Here is a 23,196-nt window from a genome sequence, read left to right on the forward strand (position 1 = left end):
GACTTTTCTGTTTCTGTTCGGTTCTGCTCCACTCCTTCACTGATTTCTGTGTTTACGCTGTTTAAAGGTCAGATCTCAGTAAAGGTTTTCAATGGAATTTAGTTAAGGTCTCATTTCTGGCCAGTTCAAAATCATCTTTTCCTTTTTAACCATCCTTTGGTGCTGCTGGAGTTGGGCATTGGGTCGACCTTCATCTTAAGATAAATGTTCTGACACTGGGTCACACACGTCTTGCTTTGATAATCCTCTGATTTCATCATTCCCTTGATAGATTCAGTGCCTCCAGTACCAGAGGCAGCTTAGCATCTCTGCAACATGACAGAACCCTCACCATTTTTTTTGTTTTTTTTTTTTACTGTAGGAGGGTTTTCTTGGTTTAGTGTGAAAAGCTGAAAGAACCAATCCAGAGCCTGAAGCTTTAGACGTCTTGTGCTGTGGTTTTGACTACTCATTGAGCTGCTTCTTAGTGCAATCTCTTCATAGCATCTTCTGTTTTGTCACAATGAAACATGATAACATTATAAATAGTTGAAACAGGGATTTTAATGTCTCTGGAGCTTGCCCCTTAGCCTCTGTGTCTTTTGTCTTTTCTTTTCAATAAAAGCATTTCTAATGTTGTCAAACAACTCTCTTGTCTTGGCCATTGTGAAAGAGAAACTGGAAACAATTGGCCTCTTTTTACACACCAACTAAAACCATCATTCATCGATTATTTCAGGTCATGTAGATGCTGAATATTAAGTACAGCTGAGTGTTTTTTTTATTTTGACTGAAGACCAAATTTCTAGTTCATCCAAAGGGTGCCAATAAATGTATCCAGGGTACAGTTTGTATTTGCATTATTTCACAATTATGTTTTGTTAAGTAACCATGGATATATTATTCAAACATTCTGGTTATATGAAATTGGTTAATTCAGATTTACATATCTAATTGTGTGTTTGAAATTCAGGGCTGCTAATCATTTTTTTTTTAGCAGGACTGTAGGGCTACACACAGTGAGTGACAGAGGAGTCATCTGGGCCTCCATCATCAATCCTGCCCATTTCTGGAGTGAAGTACAATATGTCTTGAGTTTGGCCAGGCACTGCATGTCTCCTAATGGCCAAGCAGCAGCAGGGGGATGGCAGTCTGACGCTCCCCCATCACTTGTGCCATCTTCACGTTGGGTTTCTCCCACTCAGCGTGAGCAGGGAGCAGGAGTGGGTCAGCGTGGCTGCTGTTGGCTGCCCCGCTCGGCCTGCAGGCTCTGGCACCGCGGGCTGCTGCGCCAACATTCTACAAGTCAAGCCTTGGAAACTACTCGGAGCCTCCGGGGAAGCAGACTTTTGTTTTGTTTGACTCTAACAGGTCGCATGAATACCCCCCTTCTGCCTCCTGCCCTTCTCAGCTCCCCTGCTCCCCCGGGCACCGTCCCAGCAGGCCGAGGGCATTGTGACTTCTCCCTTCTTAGTTACTCTCTCTCCTTCTGTGTGTGCTCTTACAAACACACACATACACACAATCCATCTATCTCCCATGAACACTCCCACTAAATCCTTGGCAGCAGACAGTGACCACCCTCTTTTCTTTCCTGCCCCCCCCCCACCCTTACCCCCTCTCGAGCAACCCCTTCTCAAATTCAAGATCAACTGGCTATGACATCATGTCTGGTTGCCGGGGGTAACCAGACGGCCGAGACGTGACTTCTATAAGGGCCGAAACTCTGACGCTCTGTTCCCTCCATTTCTTCTCTTTCTCTTTACTGTTGGTATCTGGTTCCCCACCCCCCCGCCCCCGCTGCCTCCGGCTGCAGTGCCCATCGCTGACCACTGGAGGGCGCATGATGCCCACTGTTGTCAGTGTGAGGGCTTCTGCAGTCTGTCCTCCAGTCACCACATACTCACTTCTGACAGACTCTTTGTTTAGTAATTCATCATTTTTGTCGTGGATCATTAATCTTTAGTGTCTTATTTTGACAGGCACATGCAAACAATTAGTGCTGTGTTTGGAAAAGTAAAACCATACTTCAGACATTATGACCCACTGAGGACTGAGCATCTATGAGTTTTTTAACAAAAGCACACAACACAGCCAAAAGTACGTAGATACTCCTGTCCATATGCTTTAATGTACTCTTGGTAGTGTTGTGATGGTTTGTTTTAATAAAAGGAAATCTTAATGCTACAGAATACAATGATATTTTAGACAATAACTTTGTGGGGAACTCTTTGGGGGAAAAGATTGTTTCCTGTTTCAACACGATAATGACCCTGTTCAAAAAGCCAGATCCATAAAAAAAGATTATTTTCCCCAGTTTGGTGTGGAAGAGCGGCTCGCACAGAGCCCTAACCTCAACCCCTTTCTAGCACCACTGGGATACAGTGGAAGACTGACCCAGGTTTTATCACCATAAATCAGTGCCAACTGCCCAACCTCACTATCACACTATCATTGCTCTTGTGGCGACTCCCTGCTGCTAGGTTCAAGAATCTGGTGGAAAACCTTCCCAGAGGAGTGGAGGCTGTTGTAATAGCGTATTAACATCCATAGGTTTGGGATGATGTGTTGAAAATCACTTGTGGATGTAAGGGTTAGGGTTAGACGCCAGGGCAAACTAAAGAAACAACTCAAGACGGTAGGTTGTTTAGTGTGAAGTTAACATAAAGACATCATTATCAAGAACAAGAGGAAAAACTCAAGCGGGAATGATGAAGAAAAGGAAATAAAGAGTGAAGTGAAAAAGAGGAGGGAGAGTAAAGAATGGAGTGTAACGAGCAGAGGGGCAGAAAAGATCAGGAATGGGGGAAATGGAAAGGGAGGAAAAGTGAGAGAACGGAGGGCAGAGAAACAAGGGAGGGGATCAGCAGAGCAGTTTCAGATGGTTTCCATGTGTCGAGGAGCGGAGCTGAGCTGGCTCCAGGCGGGTGTGGTTGGACACTAATGAGAAAAGTACTGGTGGTAATGGAGGAGGCATATGAACGCGGCGCAGAGCAGTGAAAGGAAGGAACGAAGAAGGTGGAAGAGAGAAAAAGTGAAAGGCAGAGAAAATGAATACGAGGGTGAGAAGAGTGCAGAGCAGGACGGAGCTTAAAAAAAGAGTTAGAAAGTGAAGCGGAGTGGGAGGTGTGTGGTGGGTTGGCAGGAAGAGTGGAAGGAAAGGTATCAAGGAGAGGGAGCGAAAGGAAGGCAGCGAGGGAGAAGGCCTGCTGTCTGAAGGGTAGGCTCCATATGGGCCAAATAAACAGTTGAGCACATATGGTAAACCACACACGTACAGTAAAATACAGATGTACAAATGCACACATTGACGGTGCGCTGTGGGATGGTGTGAGACGAGAGGAGGGAGAGTGAGGGAATAAGAAATACTCTGGCGCACATCCACACAGTTAATAAGTTTCCTGAGTTTGACCGGTAATCGCAGTCAAAACAGACGAGTTTCCCTCTCACTTTTTTGTTTTAACACGCAGAGACTAGCTGCCGAAATTGTCTCCAAACTCCTACCTGTGTCTGCTGCGGGATGTTCAGAAAGTTGTTGTCCCGTGATCCGATGCCGACAAACCTGTTGGGAGCTGTGGCGCCTGGCGTGGAGTATGCTGTGGAAACAGAAGAACACAACAGACATCAGAGCACAGAGAGACAAACACTGCCCAAACTTCCTCTTCAATCTACAAGGAATAGAACAGACACATTAGGAAATACACTTATTCACGTTCTTGCCAAGAGTAAGATGAGAAGAGACCAGCAGCTCATGTGTCTTTCTAAATATGTGGCTAGAGCTATTGACACACAACACCCTAATAAAACCACCTTATGTTTTTACTGTAATATTGACTATCATTTTGTTGAACATTAATAATCAAAGGTTGTTACCTTTGAACAGAGCCAGACTTGCTATTTCATCTTGTTTCCAATATGCTAAGCTATGCTAACATTAAACAGTCACACAAACAAGAGTGGTGTCGATCTGTAACTCTCTGTAACAGACTGAATTCTCCAGAATATCAAGCTTTTACTTAACGGCTTTGTGATTACTATTCGATAGCCACCTAGCTAACCGTCCTGTCTCTGTCCCATAGTGTTTCTAAGCTAAGCTAACTAGCTGCAGGCCTTAGCCTCACGCTGACTGCACAAATGTGAGAGTTGTATCAGTCTTCTCATCAAATTCTAGTCTAGGCAATAAAGTGAATGTGTGTATTTCCAACTTTTGTTATCGCTGTAAAGTTTAATAGGATACTACGGTAAACCTACCGGATCACTGTAGCTAAAACGTATGCGTATAAATTAATTTGAGTAGAAAGTACAGCTGTATTTGGGTCATCAAAACTCCACAGTGAAGTTTGCCAAAATCTGGTAAGCAAACTTAGATCTCTCTGAATGATTAAGTCCCATTAATATACTCAGTTGGAAGTGATTGAGCACACCAGAATCCTGACATTGAGCATCAGTCAGGGACATTTAAAACCCACTTGCATCAAAGTCTCTGACAAATTTAGGGCAGTTTGAGGCACCCTACGGACTCCATAATTTGAATCTCACTGAGGGATTCAGGATGCAGTGTGCAGACTTGTGCATGTGTGAGTCTGTTTGTGTGAAGGAAAAGGCAGAAGGACAAGAGGAGAGAGACAGATTTATGTGTATGGATATACATCCATGTGTTTCTAAGACTTGGAGTAACATACATAAGACATAAAAGACTTTGAGACGCTGACTGGGGGGTAAAACGAAAACACTACACTTGAAGGAAAGCTAAAAACAAAAAAAAGTGCTCCATCCAGTGCCCCTCCTACACAGGTGAGGAAGACAAACGAAGTGTGAGCAAGCCCCACGGGTGGACTGACATCACTCCTTCACCTTAGGTACACACCCTATCCTTCCTAACAAACCACAAACAAAAACAAAAAATCCCATCAAGAAAATCAGCTCAACCAAAAACTAATGATTCCACCAATGTCCCAATTTGTACTGAAGTGTTTTGGAGTCCATATAAATTAACTGCCCTAAATTTGTGCCCTTAGAATTAATTCATAGTCAAAGTCTTCTCAAGTTTTTCCACAAGATTTGCTGAAGAGTCCACCAGGAGAAGAAAGGAGGATTTAGAGGGAGAAGAACTGGGGTGATGATGCACCTCCCATTCCCGACAAAGCAGAAGGAGCCACTGAAACTGACGGGGGCCTAACACAGAACCCTGAGGATCACCATGAAGTCCTTTTCTGACTGATATTTCTCACCCAACCTCTGGTGGCCTTGATCTACTCTACTGAGCTCCACAGTTTGTCCTGTGCTGGCTTCCATAGCCCTCCAAGGGGTTAAGGGAGGTGAGATGTTGGATACACAGGAACAATGATGGCACAAAGTTGGAGGAAGAACAATGGCAGGGGTCTTTTCTCTGGAGAGGGGAGGGGGGATTTTCAATTTGTTTTTGTTGCTGGTTTGGTTTTGAGAATGGTCTCTGCGGGGTCACTTACACGGAGATGCGGGCGAGGAGAGTCCGCCGTCAGGGGGCGTGCTGTTGGGTTTAGAGTCGGGCATAGGGAGGGGCACTGGGCGGGCCACTGGGGGAGGTGGAGGCAGCAAGAAGGAGCCTGGCATTTTGCTCTGGCCGCTCCCGTTTGGCTGCAGACAACACAAATAGGGTCAGGAGGGCGACATGCGACAGTCCGCAGACACGGAATGAAAAAAGAGGACGTAGCTCGGGAGGCCGAGTCCAAAAAAATATCCATGACGGAAGGGAGGGAGGCGATGGTGGAAGGAGGGAGAGGAGGTGGTGGGAAACAACAACCAAAGGAATGATGTATGTGGACGGCATCTTTTATGGAGGTGTGAAAAATAATAATCACCACAGGGATTGAGAGGAGTGGGAGCTGGAGCTGGAGGTGAGGTTCCACAAGAGTGGTCCGTGGTGAGTGGAGGAGGTGTGGAGGAAGGAAGTGAGCAAATTATTGACTGGGTTCGTCCAGAAGATGGCAAGAAATCAAAACCAATGGCAAAATACTTGTCTACACAAGCACAACACCACCAACAATACCAGCACCAAACAACCAAAACTCCAAACTAAAATCGTAACAGCTAGAGATGAGGACAGAAACACGATGACATAACACAGGACGAGGTATGCTTGACTGAAGTGTGCCGTGACACTGATTCACTCTCGTGCTGATGGTTGTAACTTCTGAGGGGTTGGGTGGAGCAAAAGAAAAAAGAAAAAAGGGGGAGGGAGGGGGAACGTCGGGGTCTGGAACAGCAAACGGCAAAATGACAGACAAGACAGTACACATATTTGTAGATCAGCTGCACCAACCAATGTCTTTTGTGCTCGCTTGTGTTGCACTTGTAATGCTATGGGATGTGTTTCTCTAAAATGTAGGAGGTAGAAAAAAATGCCTTGACCTACGCTCTCCTTCAAACTGATTCACAGTTACACTAATATTACTCTGAAGAGAAATGTCATGTAGGACTTGTGCAGTGACATTTCTACAATATGCACAGATATAGAAGCAAAAACAGGTCAATTAATTTTTAATTTAAAGTAAAGCAATTTATACTTAATTGTTAATATGGAAGAAAAGATAATTTTATGTGGTTTGAATTCTTTCTTCCTTCATTTATTGTATATTTACATTGAATTCCACATTTTATTATGTGGAATAGAATGTTCTATTTTTCATATCATATATCGTATATCCACACATTTCTGAACGTCAAACCGGGAGCCGGTTTTGCTCTTCCGGTGGAATTGTATGTTCACTTCATGGTTTCACTAGTTGTCATAGTTGCTGTAAACCCATGGATCTATTAACACTGGCTTTTAACAATGGATGGCCATTTGTGTGATATCCATTGTTAAAAGCTGGCGTGATGATCCATGCGTTTTACAGATTTTCAATGAAAAAAAGATCCATGCGTTTACCGCGACTACTGAAACAATGAAACGCAAACATTCACTTCCACCGGAAGAGCAAAACCGGCTTACAGTATGTTTTTGACGTTCGGAAAAAGGTGGATATACTATATAAAACATAATATAATTCTAGTATATTCTACATGTGCATACATAAAAAAATATTTTCTGATCTTTCTGATTGGTGGTTTGCAAGATAAAATATCACAGTGCTATACATTTTGTCAACATAAAGCAGTTGCACATAAAAAACGAATTGCCATGGCCTTTCCTTGCCTCTGTACACTCCCTTTTCTGTTTTATAAATACTGGATAACTTTTATAATCTTCATACAATGTCCCTCCAGGAAAAAGTCTTATTATTGAAATGTAAGTGCAGGTTACTTCTTAAATAAATGGGACATTTGTAAAGGTAATAAAGTTCCTCCTTTGCCGCGGTGAGGCTTACCTGTCCAGCGGCCTGCCCCGAGCCATCAGCACAGACAAACTGCACAAATTCCTTCAGGGGATCCTGTCCAGGGTGGTGGTGGTAGCGGATGGTTGGGTGGGTGAAGTAGGGGCTAGACTGCTGGATGATGGAGGGAGACGGGAAGTGCAGGGCCGAGGCTGAAGCACGGGGACTTCCTGTGGACAGAGATGCTTGTATTGAGGGAACATACGAAGAGAAAGGCGCAAAAGAGCGAGAGGAAATCATGAGACACTGAATTCTTACTTAATCTTACAGATGGAAGAGATGGATGAAGTCATTAATGAAAGATAGCAGAAGTATCACATCACAACTGGAAACCATAAAAGCTCAGATCTGGTTCTAAAATGTCGTACATGAAAGGAATGTTGTTTTCCCTAGAAAAGCTGATTTCAAGCTAATGGCCATTATGGGCATTGCTCATAATGTTTTATGATCACTCCAGTAAATCTATACAGCTTTCACACACACACGTTGCTTTCATATGTGCACACACACAGACTACATAACAATTCAGCACCATTCAGACTTACAGACAGACACACACCTGAAGGTGCACAAACACAATAGACGCAAATGCTACACATTCTGAAATCGGATCCAAGGAGCTTGTAAAGAGAAAAAGCACAAAGCCGTCATTGAGCACTGTCTTAAATTAGCCGGTCTTAATGCCTGCACGCCTGTGTGCTGTTTTGAGGGTGTGATTCACCGCCGTTGACGCCGTTTTGGCATTCAGATGCTAAAGCTGTTTTTTATCTGACACATTTTCTTTCTATGACAGAACTAATCTGTACGTGCACATCGTATGGATGGATGCAGTTGATGCGTTTCTGTTACCGGGCTGCGGAGCCCCATATCCCCGGATATACACGTATGCGCGTGACCTTAAGTGATCAAATGATTGCACAGTATTTTGTTCCTCGGGCTCTGTGCTCCAGCAATCTGAAGTAAAAGTAATGGAGACCGCATCACAGTGCCAAGTCTCAGCTTTAATTTGAGAAGATTTACATCAATACTGAAAAACTGTGTGGGATATTTATCCTAATATAGATGCACAGAACCTGACCAACAAAAAAAAAAAGTGTAACTGTCCAAATACTTATGGTCTAGACTGAATGTGTGTGGTGTGGTTTGGGGGGGGGGGCAGTTGGTTGAGGCCAATCACAGAACACAAAGACCTCTCTGTCAGACCTATATCCATTACTAAATCTCCTTGATTTGTATTAGAGGCCTGTTCTCCTTTTAGCCGTGCCAGTTTGACACCCACCCCATCCCCATCCAGGCCCCCCAGCTGCCCTCGTTGAGCTGCCAACACTCTTTGGTGCTCGCATCTTATACATTGTGTGTGTGAGTGTACTCCATGAGAGTGCCAACCCCGCTGCATTACCCCCCAGACAGGGGCCTGTGCCTCTGAGCGCAGCAACACCTTGCTCCCATGCCAGGCTGCCTGCTCCTCAGTGGAGCTGTCTCCCTGCTCCTATAGCCCCCCCCCTCTACCCCGTGCTAATCCCATTAGAGACTGGGTGAAGGCCAAAGGCTATGGGGGCGGGTAGGGGGTGGGATTGGGTGAGGTGGGGTGGTGGAGACAGGATCAGGGGGAATCCTTTCCAAAGCTCTGTCAGATGAACTTAAGAAGCCCTTCAACGATGCCCCCACATGTTCCAGATGTCTTCATTTTCACTGATTTCAGACTGCATGTTATTTAACACTTTTATCCATAATAAACTCTTTTTTTACACTATTAAACTGTCAGGGTTCATTTGAACTATTACTTAAGAGCTAAAAAAAACTCTTGTATTAGTTATCTGTTTGGCCTTTTCATGCTTTTATTTTGACAGGACAGGGTAAAGAAACAGGACATTGTGAGGCAGAGCGGGGCGCCCTGTGTGTAGAGGCTACAGTCCTCGCTGCAGGCGGCCCCACTTCCAATCCCGCATCGGCCGGCCCTTTCCTGCATGTCATTCCCCCTCTCTCTGCCTTCCCATTTCCTGTCTCTCTCCACTGTACTATCTAATAAAGGCATGAAAAAGAATGACGAGGGCTAATTGTCTTTCTCTGAGAATTCATATTGTATCCCCTGAAATATTTTTGTTTGACTTGAAAATGAAAATAAAAATTTGATAACAAAAAAAAAAAAGATGAGCAGCAAAGAGTCCAACCAGTTAGGACCAGTCTCCCTATACAGTACGTTCTCTTGTTTGTTTGTTTTTTAATTAGCTGAACTAGCTCATAATATTTCCTTGGGGCCTGAGCACCCCTGGTTGGAACCACTGCATGTACAGGGGAAGGACGGCTGGATGTGGCTGCAGAGACAAATTCACCAAAACCACCTCCCTGCACCACCAGCACCACTGTGAGCAGCCGTAGCGCCAACACGCCTCTCCATCCCACTGCTCCAAAAACCCTAAATCCCCACGGATCTTGTCTTCCACACAGAACAACAACAAACGCTGATGATGTGGTGAGCACTTTCACGCCAGCGCGGGAGCAGCTCCAGCGTGCGCGCTGTTACGGTTTGTGTAAAAAATAAAAAAAAGAAACACATCACAACTGTATAAATCACCACTGCTGGCTACAATGAGGACAGGATACAGTGCATGTGTGCGCATGTTAGTGTGAATATGTATATGTGTGAGTGCAGATTTGATTTGCTGTAGCTACATCTCAAGAGGCACAGGGTCTTGTCAACAACCGCGGAGGAGGGTTTAATGACACGGCGGTCAACCTCAGTGCTTCACATCTGCTTGGTGGCTTAAAAAGTCTTTGATGTAGCCTCGCTACAGAACTAAAGCACATGGGTAATTATCTCCAGTGAGCTGCCTCACTGGATGAATTCACACATGTGCACTTTCCAAGGAGAGGAGGATGTCTCGATCTGTGTTGTGGTGATAAAATTAAGAGAGTGGTGATTTATTGTCGGAGCCCCTTCGCTTGCGTTTGATATCTGATGTGATGGTGAGCCTCCTGGTTTCAGCCTTGTAGAGGATGGGATGGTTCACACAGCAAGTTACAGTCTCATCTGTTGCCTCGGCAGCATGGATTAAGACACGTTCACCCACAGTGGGGTTACAGTTTCCACGCTGTAAAAAAAATCATGTCAATAAGAATCTGGAATTATAAGGAAAAAGGGAATAGAATGTGAAAAGCGTGTGGATCGGCCTGCAACAATTAGCTGCTTGGGCTCCATTTCCCCCCAGACTGAAGAACACGGCTTTAGATTCAAAGAAAATGAAGTCAGGACTATGGTCTGTGTCTGGATGTTGCCAGAAACACCTCGACACTAGACACTGGCAGCAGGGACACTGCTGAGGACGCTTTAAAGGGACAGTCCATCACTTTCACACATCAAGTTCAGCTCAGCCAATGAAAATGTTGGATTAATATCTTCAGTGTTATGAAAGAAGCACTGTGAAAAAATAACCCAAAATGATGTCATTGTGATGTCATTGTCATCTTGGTTTGGGCTTGAAACTTTTGACAGAAACCTGAACCTCAGAACCTCAGGCTTCATCACTTTAGGAGCACGAGAAGACTCTGGTGGGAAATTGCATTATGGGAAACGTAGGATGCAGTGTTTGAAGTCACCATTTGGACTGATTTAGGTCTTTTTAGTCTTTTGAATACTCCTCAACTTGCAACCTGGTCCTCACAAATCTGAGGTCTTGGACTGTTTTATTTTAATTGTAAGGGGAGAACAAATAGGGAAAAAATAAATCCACTTCATAATTCTTTTTGATTTTTTACTTTTAGTGGGAAATATTTACAATTAAGAAAATGAACTTAATTTCAATATGTTTCTACTTCTTTCTTGATTATAATCTGTGCATTTGAGGCTGGTGAGTTGATAGTCATTTATATATATATATATATATATATATATAGACACATACATATATAAAAAAAATCATGAATCTATTAAATTATTCATGTACATATTATGTCATTAGATCATTTTAAAACCAGATAGAATTCTTTTTCAAAGAATTAAAAAAAAACCTGCTGATGAGTGCGCCTGCAAACCTTTTTCAGAACTTCCTCCTGAAACAAGCGTCTTACAACATGGCAAGACAAGCCAGGCGTCAATGAGTAAATGACACTTGATTAGAAACCGACACAACACTTGAGAAGTAACTTCCACCAAAGAACAAAAGGCCAAAGTAAGAGAAGCCTTGCCACCGTCTGACACCCGTGCAATTAGATATGTGACAGGACAGGCAGCGGCAAACCACCGGATCTGTTGCTCCACTGGAAGCAGAAAATGTCCGACCACCAGACAGGCCCAGAAAAGTCAACACACCACACCCAGACTCCCCCCGAGAAGCTCCATCACCAGCTTGACCTGCACCCTACAGTGTCAGAGCAGGAGCAGGAGGAGGAGGAGGAGGAGGAGGAGGAGGAAAAGCTAGCTGCCAGCTTTTAACTCGCGGACACTCTCATCTCCCAAAGACAGCGCTCCCACTTCTGAACCACGGGTTTGGGGAGGGGGGGGCCTTGGAGAAGTGTGGGGAGTTTGGGGTAGGGGGAGATGGTGAGGTTCAGGGGAGAGGAGAGGGTGGGGGCGATCGGGTGTGTGGGGGGAGGGGGAGGGGGGGGGGTGGGGGGTAGGGTGGGGTCGGGAGCTGGATTGGTCTCACCTGGTCTCACTCCCAGCATTGGCAGTGGGTGGTGGGTGAACGCCATGCGGGGGGACCTCGTCTGGGAGGACAGGGCGCTGAAATCGAATTTCCCCGACTTCTTAAGAGAACCAGGCGATGACAGTCCTGGCAAAGAGGGGATCAACAAAATGGCAGAACAGAGACGAGGTTTTAATCAAACATGGCTGCGTTTCTTACTTCGACTACTAAAAAAAAAAAAATAGAAAAAAAAATCTTATCAGACTTTTTCATTGATTACAAGAATCGAATGATTATGATCGACTGAAATCAATGGATTCATCGATTGATTCATTCATTGATTTGTTTTGATTGGCTTAACATACAGATGGGTTCTCACAATCTGTCTGTCCAATACTCTTTGTTCTGTACCATGTCCGTCAGATTAGGGGGCGGAGTGGAAGTGGAAGTGGGAGTGGGGGGGAGGGGAGTTGCTGAAGACAGGCTCCGGTGAGGTGCCATGGTTTGAAGCAGCAGGTGGGGGGGGGGGGGGGGGGGGGGGGCAGAGTAAAGGGGGAAGGGGAGAGGAGAGCTGGGGAAGTGCAACGCTGGTCCACCTGGAGCAGCCGCGTCCTGCTCACTGCTCCCACTCACAGGACACAGAGCAGAGGAGTCCACTGCAGGACGTCTCCCCCCCTGAGATCCAAACTGTCCCACTACAGTCACAGAGCCACAACAGTCTCAGCTACGGGGAGAGCCACGAGGACACACTCGAAAACAAACACAGCAACCAACCTACTCGCTGCACTCGTCAAGAGCTGTCTGCGCAGGATGAATGGGGATCCTGGACGTCCTCATATCTGGGGCAGACTAGGTTGTTTTTTTTTTCAAGCCAAAGCCAGCGTGAGCTATGCAGCTACATATAACTGCAGAGGAGCAAGCCAAAACATACATCAATGGATCCTCTGATGTAGTGCCCTTCTGCATATCTGACTGTCAGGTATTTTATGTTACTGCCTTAAGGCATACAGTATTTCAAGAAGAAGTGCTCGCACTCTCTCACTCTAGCTCACACACACACACACACAAGCTGTTGAGGCTGGGTGGTGAGCACCCGGCACCCTGCCAGTGAAGGCTGGCTGAAAGATGGAAGGAGTTAAGCAGGAGAGAGGAGCGGTGACGGCATGGCCGACACACATAGACAAACATATTAAAGTGTCCCCCCTCTGTCTATAAATGTCGGCTGAGGCCGGAGCACGGCATGAAATATCCCTCAGTTTGGTAAAAACGGGCTCACTAACTATAGGCTGGGCTCAATAGCGGACCAGAAACATGGCCAAAAGTGTGAGAGCTACAGATAAAAGAGCTTTTCTTCTGTGATCAAGGCCTCGTGCGGTGGGCACTGAGGGAATTTATTTTGATGTATGGTAATCCAAAGGCACAATTTTGACTTTCAGGGTTTGAGGAGCAGCGCCAAATGGTATATTTGACCTCTGCCGGGGAGAACCGCAACGTTGAATATGTGCTGGAATAAAACCCTGGAAGGAGCAATCCATAAAACAGAGAATAATGAGGAAACAGAAGTATAGAAAAGTACATCGGCGTGCACCCACAGACCTCATTACTTCTCTCTGGAACATACTGAGATCATGTTTTGTCTGCTTCAGATTTGGTTGAAAGAATACAGTGATAAACAACCCTGGCGAGCAAAGGCCCAATAAACTACTAAACGACACAATATTCACACATATAAAACAAACACACTCAAATAAAGACGTGGGTAATTTCAACATGGCCCAGAGAGATGTGGAAATAGATTTTATGAGCTGAGCATATAAAGTCTAACAGAGCAGATTTCTGAAAAGCTTTCTTTTTAATGCTACATTGGGAAATGTTTTATCACTATTTACCCACAATGCTTATAGGCAGCATGGGCGCAGCTGTGCTTGTGTGGGCACCGATAAGTATATAGAAAAAAAGAAAAGAAAAAAGCGGGCGCCTGCGTTTATGTTCAAAGAGACGACGTCACGTGACTCCACATGCAGGTGGGAGGAGTGGACAGGGTAGTGTGGGATGAGCTCACCAAGAGCATTATGGGAAACATAAATAATGAAGGCCACACACAAGCAAACAACAACTAAATCTATCATTTACAATAGCCAAGAAGAATACCAAGAGAGCCAATCAGGCAAGTGTGAAGCCATAAGGGGAAACGAGGCTTTTGGGATCTATAAGGAGCTGTTGGATGGTGTTCTTCTTAAATTTGTTGTCAAGTATGTTTGCCTGTGTTTTAATGAGGAACATAATAAGCTACAGTGTGTAACACACTGAGAAATGATGCAATGATACTAACTACCTTTCAAACATCAAGAGACAGGAGAATGAGTAAGAAATGGAGTTAATGTGTCATTTTTATGTTTTCTATTTGGCCAACGTGTCGGTGACATCACACTGCTGATCACTCATCCACAACAACAAAAACGGAGTAGCAGCAGAGCAGCTGAGCACTCGAAAACAAAAACGCATTCATAAAAAGTTACAGGAGGATAAAAAAAAAAAGGTGTCAAGTCGTTTGCTACAGTCAGCAGAACATTAGCAGCGTAGGCTTGTTATCCATCTGGCAGTCATATTTTACTTCCGCTAACATGTCTGAAATGTTGCTTGGTAAAATATTACAAGCAGCTTAATTTACCGTACAGGTGGTGGAGCTGCTGTATATCAGCGCTGAGGAAACCATGCAGCTTTTCATCAGTCCTGTTTTCAGCCTCACACTGTTTTCCTTCAGGATTTGGAAGGATTGATTTAAACAAGTTGGGGAAAGTCCTGATTTAAAAATGTGACTTGTATTGTAAAAGGCATAAAAACATTATATAAAATGATTAGAATATATTATTCATTGTTACTGCAAAGTGATACATCACCATGTAAACAACATTGTTAAAGGGACTGTCATTAAGGAGGAGTAAGTCTGTGAGATACAGTTGTTTGTCCTCTGCAAATGACAAAGAGTTGATGTGAGTTCTGTCAGTTTGGACTGTGGGGTTTACTGTAAAGAAGTGGCCGGTCAATTATCTGGTTGCATGTGGTTAAAGTAGTGCAATAATACTAATAGATATCACTATATATTTCCTTTTATACTGTATACATATGGTAGTGTGAGTGTATGTGTACAATGTATATGTACACACTTGTGTAACTTTTATTGTACTGTACTATTCTTCATTTAGAAAATGGATAGGTTTTCTAATAGATAGATAGTGCCATTTTACTATTTATGGCTGTTTAATAATCTTTTGCTGATAGAGTCACAGTAAAATGCATAATTTCAACTGACAGTTGGATTCTCTGGTCACACTGTTGAGAACAAGACATGCTGAATCCCAGCATGTCGTGGATTCGATGCATCCCCATGATGAAGCCTGTTTTGGCTCCAGCTCCTCTGTGGTACATATATAGGCATGACTGCGTGCCACCACATCCCAAGTTCAATTAGAACCAGCTTATTATGCATAAACAGCCTTAAATTATACATATTGTTTTTAGTCTCTGTGATATTCCCTAATTAGTCGGTATCTCGCTGAAATATCTGGTGCTATGTGGCTTCACAGTGAGGAGCGGCAAATGAGGCCCAGATGCCCGCTGAAAGCTTTGTCTGATAAAGCTAACAGAAGTTACTCTGATCTCTCCCTTATTCTCAGTGCGCGTGTGCGTGCATGTGTGAGTGAATCAACACAAACACACACACACACACGTACACATACAGAGTTGTTTGTTCTACATTATTTCTGTGTCCTGCTCCTGGCACACTGTAGGAGCAGACTGGCAGCCAATTGCTCCCATGACCCTCTAGTCTTGCCACGCTAACAAGCTGGCGACCACACAAACCCCCTGACTGTCACAGAACTGCTCCACTAGCATGTGCACATGCATACACAACGAAGAGAAGAGGAATATTAACAACAACCCCCCGCCCCCCCCCAAAAAAAAGAGCTCACACTCGTCACTCAGGTAGGCAAGAAACAATGTGCATTAACAGAGTTGTGTCCCTCATTAACTGACTACCTCACACATCATTAACACTCATAAACGCTACAATAATGTGCTTCAGCAAAAGCAAGGACACGTTAACGACAATGCCACCGCACACATACACACACATCACAGTTTCATGCCCAGATGATTAGCTAGAATTCCTCGGTCAATGCAACAAATGCTGAGGAAACTCCGCGTCCTTACTGGAAAAAAAAAGTTGATAGTGGGTTTTCCCACCAGCGAGCAGCAGGAGCAGCAGCAAGCAGGCGGAGGGAGAGAACGGAGCGGAGCAGAGCCGAGCCGGAGACAGCAGACTTAATGATGAATTACATGATCACCTGCTATGCCTCAGAGCTTTTCATTCAGGTAGAGGATCACCTCCAGAGCAGGCAGAGGCGGAGGCCCTCCCCCTTCCCTCCCCTCCCTCCCTCCCTCCCTCCCTCCCTCCTCTCGTCCTCCACCCCTCCTCTGCTCTCCTCATCTCTCGCTCCCAACACCACCACCACCATCACCAGAACAGATGTCTGCTGTAACCCAGTAGCTCCCTTCGCTGTAGACACATGGAGGCGCCATCTGGACCGGAACGCTGCTCCACTCCAGATTGGGGAGAGAGAGAGAGAGAGAGAGTGTGTGTGTTTATGTGTGTGTGAATGTAAATCAGAGAAACAGTGTGCATAAATTTAGCCCTGTGTGTGTGTGTGTGTGTGTGTGCGTCTGCATGCCATTTGTAAATGTGTGTTAGTGAGTAAGCATGTCTCTGAGACAGAAGGTGCCTTGTGCGTTGATGACACACCTGAGTGCCTTTAGTCGTGTTTGTTTGGGTCTTGTGTTGTTTTTCCTGCGCCGTCTTTCAGAGACAGTTGAGTCAGGCCTACGGCAGGTGGGACACCACTCAACAGCTCCGTCTCAACAAGCGGCTAACGCTGCTGCTACTCCACAAAACCTCATTCACCCTCCCTCTCTCCGCTGCCTCTTTCATCACTTGCGTTCCCTCTCGGGGCTTGACAACAAAATTACAACACCATAAGCACGTCGCTGAATACTGTTGACAAATTCACACCACCTTGGAGACTCGGTACAAAGTGGTTTTTAGTCAAGATAATACACATAATTACACATATATAATATAGCCAGACAGTGTACATCAATGTGAGAGTGTTGAGGATGTGTTGGATGCGCTGGGGGATGTCTTTATCCTCCTAGATGTCTGATTTCTCTCACAGATTTACAACAACATCTTTGAGGCAGACAGGCGGTGTATGTTATGGAGCTACTGGGCTACCAAAAGGCTTTGGTAAACCCACAATGGACAACAGCAGACATCTGGTAGAAACACAAACCCCACCCAGCGGCAGCATAGCCAGAGAACAAGACACAAGAGAGGAGAGGAGGAAAGAGGAGTGAGAAGAGAAGAGAGGAGAGGAGAGGAGAGGAGAGGAGAGGAGAGGAGAGGAGAGGAGAAGAGAAGAGAAGAGAAGAGAAGAGAAGAGAAGAGAAGAGAAGAGAAGAGAAGAGAAGAGAAGAGAAGAGAAGAGAAGAGAAGAGAAGAGAAGAGAAGAGAAGAGAAGAGAAGAGAAGAGAAGAGAAGAGAATGCAGAACAGCTCTGAGAGCTCACAGGAAGTGCAAACATACTTGAAGAGAAGGACAGAGAGAGATGTACATAAGTTGAGGGTGGTGTGAGCTGAAGTAGAGCATGTATACATGTATACACAGTATAATGTTTAATGTTGTTCTAACCATGGTAAGGAAACTGCACTCCATCGCTCTCATGTTTAATCTTCCTCTCCTGCACACTGGCCAAATGGTGCTGCACTGAAAGGCCAAACAGGGGAGAAGGGAAGAGTTAACAATGGAAGAGGAGAAGAAAGAGAGAAAAAGACAGAGACAGAGAAAGAGATGGAAAGAATGAGAGAGAGGGAGAGAGAGAGAGAGAGAGAGAGAGAGAGAGGGAGAGAAAGAAAGAGGGGTGGTTAGATAATGGGCAATAGGGGATTTTAATGTTAAGAGAGTGCAGCAAGTGTCTATTAAATAGTTACATCATTACTGCTGGCAGTATTAAAATGGCAGCATGTGAGTGGGAGTGACGGTTATAAATTAGTAATTTAACAAAATCCCCAAAGTCAAATACTGCACCCCAGAGACATACATGAAGTCTATTGTAAATACACTTGACGTGATATTCATCATGGTGGTTTAAAGTGCTGCAAGCCAAAGGGTGAATGGTTATGATTTAAGAAATGGGTGGTTACACTGGTGCTGCTCTCCTGCCTTACTCAATGCGTCAACACACAGGGATGGTGCAACCCTGAAGGCGCTTTAATATGAATAACACAGGCTACGAGGAATAGCTTGACATTTTTGAAAAATTGCTGCCCTTGCTTTCTTGCTGGGAGTTTTATGAAAAGACCGTCTACGAACTGAGAGAACGTTTAAACTAGCAGCTATCAAGCTAAACTCTAAGTGCAATAAAAACCGCCTTCAGTGAGATCATGCTACACCTTGTCAGCTAAAGTAAAGTAAGGACTGTTAAGTCTAAAAACAACAACCTAGAATTGCCACAGCTTTTATGTGAAAAGATAAGTGACCCCCATCTGACCCTGGTGATACAAATAGCCTACTCTTGGTGGGTAACCAAAAACATAGCCCGTGGCTAATTTTGAATTAGACCTAGAGAGGAAATAGGGACAGAGGACGACATGCAGTGTTGTTTACAGCACTCAGAGCCAGTCAGGCTACTGCTAATTGATAAACCTCTCCAAGCCACGTGTACAGGTTTGGTTTTACTTTGCATTACATTATTCATAATACTTTCAGAACATGACGTGTTCCAAAATTTGTGACAAAACAAAGGTTAGGTGGCAACTCTAGTTGAAAAACCAAATTTAGTCTTCCTAATAGAAAATAAAATCTGCCTAATAATTAACAAACCAATATGTTCAACTTGCTCGCTTTATCCATATTAACAGAAAGTCAATTTTTATCAATGATTAGGAGAGGTAGTTTTAAGCTAATGGGAGGCTAACTGTAGCGTCTTTTTTTTCCAATACGGACACAAGATAGTGTTAATTTTTTCATAAAACTCTCTACAAGAAAGCAAATGAGCTCCTTTCCTAAAGTATCTAACTATTCCTAAAATATGATGTGGTGAGGAACATTCAAGAATACTACTACACTATGCTGCCATGTTTTATTTTTTTAATGGCCTTTCTCAGAAAGTTAGCGAAAATCTAATCTTGTCGAAATAAAACACAGACGGAGATTTGTATAAACAAAAGTCTGCATAGCTTTTGTGAGTTTTCTGTCTAATGTCATACACATGTGGCTATGACAGTCTCAGACACCACACACACTCACACAACCACACATTCCTAGAGTTAAGCTCAATGAATGGTAGCACTAACTCCATTACAACTAACTGAACAAACTATATCCATCTCTGCCACTCCTCTCACTGCCAAAGTGAGGGGGGGGGGGTACAATGTACCAAAAGTTTGTGGTCTGGTTTAAGGGTAAGTTCACCCAGAACAGAAACAGTGCTCAAACTTTGACCCAGTAAGGATGCAGATTCTGGTTTTATTTGCCGAGTTTGTGAGATCTCATCACTGAGAAGTCATAAGAGCAGAGGAGTGGCACTCATGTAAAAGTTATACTGGAAAAACTTGACAGTAATGTGTCATTTGAGAAACAACTGGATAATCCACAGACCTTACCAACAAAGATTTTATGATTTTTTTGGTTTGAAAATAATGCCAAATGAAAATTATTCTCAGAAACTTGGGACATTGTTTTGTTTCTGGACGGAGGGTTTTTCAAATGTCATGTTTCACCACAAGATATATTTCATTCACCTCCATTGTAATGGGGTGGTGTGAGGTTTCAGTGGTGCGAATCTCAAAATCTTTGCAAATAAAATTTGTATCTGCACGGTCAAGCCACTGGGAATAACTGAGAAAACAGATTTTCATGTGTTCTGGGTAAACTGATCCTTTAAGCCCCTGCTGTGTGTGAGGAAAGATGCTATAAAATGATGTGCCTCAACGTCACACAGGCCTGTTCTCGCTTGGTGGGGGTCGGGTCTTATTAGGAACTGGGTTGTAAGTGGAGTAGAAGTTGTGGAGGAAGGTGAAAAAGAGAGTGGGAATGATGTGGGAGGGGGGTGGAGGGGGTCTTGTGATGGAGAGAGGGGGTGAACACAGCACAGAAGCAAAGGGCTGTGTATGTGGAAAGAGGAGATGGTGGAAGTAAGTGAGCTGTGGCTTCTGGTCCATTTCAAGTCAGAAAGTAACACTTGAGAACATTTGTGTTAAAGTCCCTGAAAACAAATCGTCTCAGTCACATTTTTAGAGTGATGGGCTCCTACTTCAAGGCTGAATAGTTTTGATCACTGCACATGAGATATTCCTGCAGTAATGCTTTTATCAAGCTCTTTTTTTACTAACAGGACAATTCACTGATCCCAGACTAGGGCACTACCTTTTCTTTTGATTTTACTTTAAATGATTTAATTTAACTATTTAACAGTTTTCTTTGAGTGTGTTTATTTCAACAGGATACAGACTTTTTTCCTGAAACTTAAAAATAACAGTTATATTCAGACTGATGAGGTTATAGTGGCTTTCTATTTTTTAATTTTTTAAAAGCTTGTATGTGTATATGTTAATTGTTAAGCAATGATCTCATAAATGTGTGACATAATTCCACTATTCAAACTAGTCAAACTAATCAAACTGTTGATAAATAGTAACTAAGGAATTTTTCCTGAACTTGAACTGCTGTTAATCTAGTCAGGAATATTTGAGGAGTAGTTCAAAGTTCTGGGAAATACACTTATTTGCTTTCTTGCTCAGAGTTAGATGAGAAGCTCGGTATCATGCTCATCACTGTACAATTAATCTGCACCTAGCAGCTGGTTAGCTTACTTTAGCACAAAGACAGATAACCCCTGCTTTGTCCAGAGGCAACAAAATCTCTCTACTTCACCGCTATACCTCAGTAATAAAAACTATTTCAAACATGATTTATTTTGTTTAATCTGTACAAGAACTGAAGTGAAATGAAGACTCCAGTAAATCACTGCACCTGCCAAAAGAATATTCTGGCACATAACGTCTCGTAAAACCACAGCATGTAGTTCTCATGCTTTGGTCATTGTGCACATTTAAAGAAAATTAGCTATTAGATATTGACTAGCGAGCCTTACTTGTCTAAGTTTTATCTCCCGTTCCCAGTCTTTATACAAAGCCAGGTTGGATATGAGAGGTAACTCACGAGAGAGTGAATAAATACTATTCCTGTGCACTACAATACATTCCTGTACTGTTAGAGAGAACACAATTGTTTTCAGGGGCGTTAAAACTGAGTTTAAAACCAATGCAAATTTGAAAACAAAAACAAAAACACAGGAGGAGCTGCTTCTGTTGCAGCCTCCATCAAAGTATTAACTTAAAGATCCGTTTTGTTTTTTGTGCCTGAATTGATGTGGACCTTGACCCAGCGTCTGGAGAGGCATCTGGAATGCGTGCAAAATCTGATGGGGAGGCTGTGGCGGGACTACCTGCATCCACATCATTAGGCCAACCACTGGACTGAGAGCTGCTGCCAGCCGCCGGGGAACGGCCTGAGTAGAAGACATCGTCCACCGGACTCTCCATCTCGCTGTCGTCAATAGACTTGCGCTTGTTGGAGCTGAGAGAAAAAGAAGAAGAGGAGTCAGTTTGTTTCATTCCTGGAGAAGGCATTCGGGGGATGTTTTTCTTTTTTAATGCTTGATCTGCTAATCTGATTGTTTTTCCATTTTTCTCAAACTTGCATGTTAGCCTACAGTAGGTTTCTCAATAAAACTGACAAGCAGCACTAATAGTTATTTGTGGCTGTAATGAATGCACACATAGCACTTTGTGGGACATGCGAGGACAAATGTGACTGCTTGTTTCCCTTGGAGTCAGGCAAGTGTCTGCATGAAACCAAGTGTAGCAAAAAACGCAAAATGTCAAGATTTCCCTTCAGTCTTTTGTTTTCACATTAGCTTTTTAGCCAAAGGGGACAAAGCAACACAACTGGAGACAGCAAGACAAACACGAAGCCAGAATCTATTCAATATGCCGTATCCATACAGGCCCCGAGAGTGGCGTCGCACTAGAAAAACCCAGCACAGAAAGTGTGCATGTTGATCCTGGAATGAATTCCTGTGTGTGTTTGCAGATTCTTATAGACTCATACATCTGTGACCAATAAAATAAAAAAAGAGGAGGGAGCAGGGGGGGCACTTGTGAATGTACAACGATCCAAAATGTTTAAATATGTGTGTGGTTGTGTGCATATCTGTGTGACAGCATGCGTGTGTGGCTTTTGTGCGAGTGTGATGCAGGGTTCTGTGTTACATTAGTATCAAGGGAGATATTCTGTAATGAGTGTAACTACCTCCGTGGGAGACTTGCATAAAGCTCCATTTCAGTCCTGCAGCGTAAGATGAGTGGGGTGTGGGGGGCGGGGACAGAGGGAGTGAGGAGGGGGGGGACAGAGACAAAAGACACAAACACAGACAGTGTGACAGACCGGTGAGGGGAAAAGTGAGAGGGAGTGAGGTGGATTAGCAGTGAAGAGGAAGAGGAAGGGGGGGGAGAGAGAAAGACCACTATCAAAAAGCAGAGTAAGTTCAGCGTAAAGACTTCAGAGGTTAGAGAATTAAGAAGAATGTTAGTACAGAAAAACCACATTTTGAGCATCATGGGTGTTATGTGTGTTTGTATTCATGCATGCATGTGTGTGTGTGTGTGTGTGTGTGTGTGTGTACCTGGTGGAAGGGGTGGAGGTGATGGAGCGCCGTCCCAGGGTCACCTGGTTGATGTTATAGTATCCAGGGCTGTCCAGGTCGGCCAGGGAGAAGTTGGGGCCGGTCGCCGTGGCCACCGGGGCTGTGGAATGCACACACACGCAAACACACACACAAACACACACAGGTTGCAGAGGAGAATCCATCAGGTTTACGGCTACATATTGTGCATAATAACAACTTGATTTCCAGAAAGAATCATTCTTAAACCCAGTAGAGCTCTGAGATCTACTGACTCAGGTCAGATAGTGGAGCACAGAGTTCAGACCAGACATGGTGAAGCAGCATTTAGCTGTTACGCTGCACACAACTGGAACAAACTACCAGCAGAACTGAGATCAGCCCCAACTGTAAGCACTTTTAAATCCAGGTTAAAAACATTTCTCTTTTCAC

General features: G+C 44.0%; 1 protein-coding gene across 50 annotated transcripts in view; it reads right to left on the minus strand.

Moving 5' to 3' along the window:
- Positions 1–23,196, minus strand: part of nfixb (nuclear factor I/Xb) — a 145,699-nt gene that overhangs the window by 1,026 nt on the left and 121,477 nt on the right. For 6 of the 50 annotated variants that reach the window (XM_085785265.1, XM_085785263.1, XM_085785268.1 and 3 more), the window contains 8 exons: positions 22,765–22,885; positions 22,392–22,427; positions 21,526–21,656; positions 17,709–17,783; positions 11,981–12,106; positions 7,329–7,504; positions 5,448–5,595; positions 3,484–3,575 (listed from right to left, as the gene is read on the minus strand). In XM_085785265.1, the coding sequence (XP_085641391.1) occupies positions 3,484–3,575; positions 5,448–5,595; positions 7,329–7,504; positions 11,981–12,106; positions 17,709–17,783; positions 21,526–21,656; positions 22,392–22,427; positions 22,765–22,885 (905 nt within the window). The remainder of the gene's footprint in view (positions 1–3,483; positions 3,576–5,447; positions 5,596–7,328; positions 7,505–11,980; positions 12,107–17,708; positions 17,784–21,525; positions 21,657–22,391; positions 22,428–22,764; positions 22,886–23,196) is intronic. The other 44 variants (XM_085785302.1, XM_085785297.1, XM_085785308.1 and 41 more) reach the window with 14 other exon arrangements.

The sequence above is a fragment of the Trachurus japonicus genome, chromosome 8 (assembly GCF_045865225.1).
Source record: "Trachurus japonicus isolate A0001 chromosome 8, Traja_1.0".
NCBI lineage: Eukaryota > Metazoa > Chordata > Actinopteri > Carangiformes > Carangidae > Trachurus > Trachurus japonicus.